General features: G+C 36.6%; 1 protein-coding gene across 2 annotated transcripts in view; it reads left to right on the plus strand.

Moving 5' to 3' along the window:
- Nucleotides 1-1,219, plus strand: part of LOC101853043 (polyamine oxidase 3) — a 14,712-nt gene extending 13,493 nt beyond the window's left edge. For both annotated transcript variants that reach the window (XM_005089247.3, XM_005089248.3), the window contains exon 9: nt 233-1,219. In XM_005089247.3, the coding sequence (XP_005089304.1) occupies nt 233-576 (344 nt within the window). In that variant the 3' untranslated portion in view covers nt 577-1,219. The remainder of the gene's footprint in view (nt 1-232) is intronic.
- The last annotated feature ends 1,007 nt before the right edge of the window (nt 1,220-2,226 follow it).

Genomic DNA, 2,226 nt, shown 5'->3' on the forward strand with positions numbered 1-2,226 from the left:
GGGGGGTAAATAGATCTATCAGTGTGTTATTTCTGTCTGGGAATTTCAAATTTGGAGAAAACTGCCTCACAAGCATAACTATTTTATGCATTAGTAGTTAGTAGTTATGAATATTTCATGTTCCTAATTGTACTGAATTTTTATTCTTTGTTGTTACTCGAGTTCTTTAAATATTTTTAGGTTGATCTCTGCACCACAATGTTAGATGTTTACTCTTTTTTTTTTCCCTCAGGGACAACTCCCGAGTTGTGGGAGACATTGTCAGAACCTCTGTGCCCCGGCGTGTATTTTGTGGGTGAACATACTTCTTTGGGAGAACATGGTACCCTCCATGGAGCATACAACTCAGGGATCAGAGCTGGTGACCAGATCCTGAGCCGTTACTGTGAGAAGAAAATGGAAGAAGAAGAAAGGCGTAGAGAGGAAGCTCGGCGAAAGGAAGCGGAAAGAAAGAAAAAAGAAAATGGGGGTGGGGCTAATGCCTCTGAAGAGAGGGCAACAAAAGAAGTTAGTCTTGAGGATGATGATGATGTGGTCACTGAGGAGGAAAGTGATGAGAGAAAAGATGAGTTATAGAACTGGCTATGAGCAGAGTGAGTGGTTGTGAAAGGGTGTTGTATGAGGTACTTCTTTTACAAAGACACATTCCACCAGAGCTGTAACATACTATAACTTGCCTTTTTTTGTCTTTGAATTTCAAATCCTTATTTGTTCGTGTCAGCATAAAGCCAATCACAAATTGAGGTTGCATATCATGATTTTGAAGAACAAAAGCATGCTTGTTGCATTGGTCATGGACAGATATTTGATTTGATTATGATTGTTTTCCTAATTTCTACCATGCCATACGTCTGAATATAATATTATATAAACTGGACATATATTTGTCTTGCGTTGCCATATCATGTGCAGGATGTTTTGTTGCTGCTCAAACTTCAGTTAATTGATTTTGAACATTGATTTAGGAAAATGTGAGGTCAGATCTGAACAAATTTTTGCTTTCATTATGTGGTTGTGAGTGCCTAAGTGAATTGAATTTGCCAGTAGTTCCATCTGTGTATCTTGTACAAATAGTTTTATTTGTATGCTTAAGTATGTCTGGTGACTGACCGTTGTGGGGGTGAAAGATGAGCAGCAGTGACTATCTTGATTGACCCAAAAACAAGACATTCTTCCTGGTTGAAGACAGCAGTAATGAAGCATGGTGAACTTGAAGCTAGCATCTGCGTTTGTTGCCATTTTTTTTTCCAAAAGTTGCCAAAAGTTGCCACAAAAATGGCAAAAGTTGCCATAAAAGTTGCCATTAATTTTCAAGCTTTCAACTCTCTGTGACGAGGTATAGCAATATGTTGATAGAGGTAACTTAATCTAAAACACCAGAATTTCTTGTGCTCTATTTTGAGCGTCCAGAATATCATTTGTAGCCACACAGAGTTTAAAAACATGAAAAATAAAGGCTTCACAACAAAATGAAATCGCAATTAGAAAAGCACGTAAACAAACACATAAATGAACAAATAAGGGCGTGTGTCCACCTATCCGAAGACTGGCCGTATTAACCCTAAACGTGTGTAATTCAAGAAAAAGTACAGGAAATTACATGTAAATTATGGAATCACACCTAAGGGACCTGCCAGTGGCAGTGTTCGGTTTTGGTGGAGACAAGCTCTAACATAACGCATATATACATGTATTTAAATGACACTACGCTATATAAATTTAAAAAATAGAAAAACAACACATTAGATCAATAACAAAAAAATAAAATAAAGAATGAACACTCCAAGAAATAAAAAAAATAGTACGTAATGTACTTATTTTCTTCACATGAAAATAGCAAATCAACGTGGTGTCAACGAATGAGAAAGAGACGAAATGAAAATAAACTTTCAATTTTGTATTCCCAACTTTTTGGGGCGTTTTGCGCTTTTTTTGGTTGTTTTTTTTGAGAAATGCAAAAATCGCAGCCGCGATTCGCGGACCAAAAAATGCCAAAAATCGCAGCCGCGACAAACGCAGATGCTAGTGAAAGGTCAGAAGTACCACAGAGACCAGTGTTTTACTACTTAACATTTTTGTGACTCAGCAAACATTCATGTATCACATTTGTACTTTTTTTTTTCTTTCTTTCTTTTTTTTTTTTTTGTGCAAAGTTATTGCTATATCAGCATAATTGTGAACTGTATCATGATATATGACTCGTGAGATAGGGTGAAAGTCTTCGTA

The sequence above is a fragment of the Aplysia californica genome, unplaced genomic scaffold (assembly GCF_000002075.1).
Source record: "Aplysia californica isolate F4 #8 unplaced genomic scaffold, AplCal3.0 scaffold00004, whole genome shotgun sequence".
In the NCBI taxonomy this organism is placed as follows: Eukaryota; Metazoa; Mollusca; class Gastropoda; order Aplysiida; family Aplysiidae; genus Aplysia; species Aplysia californica.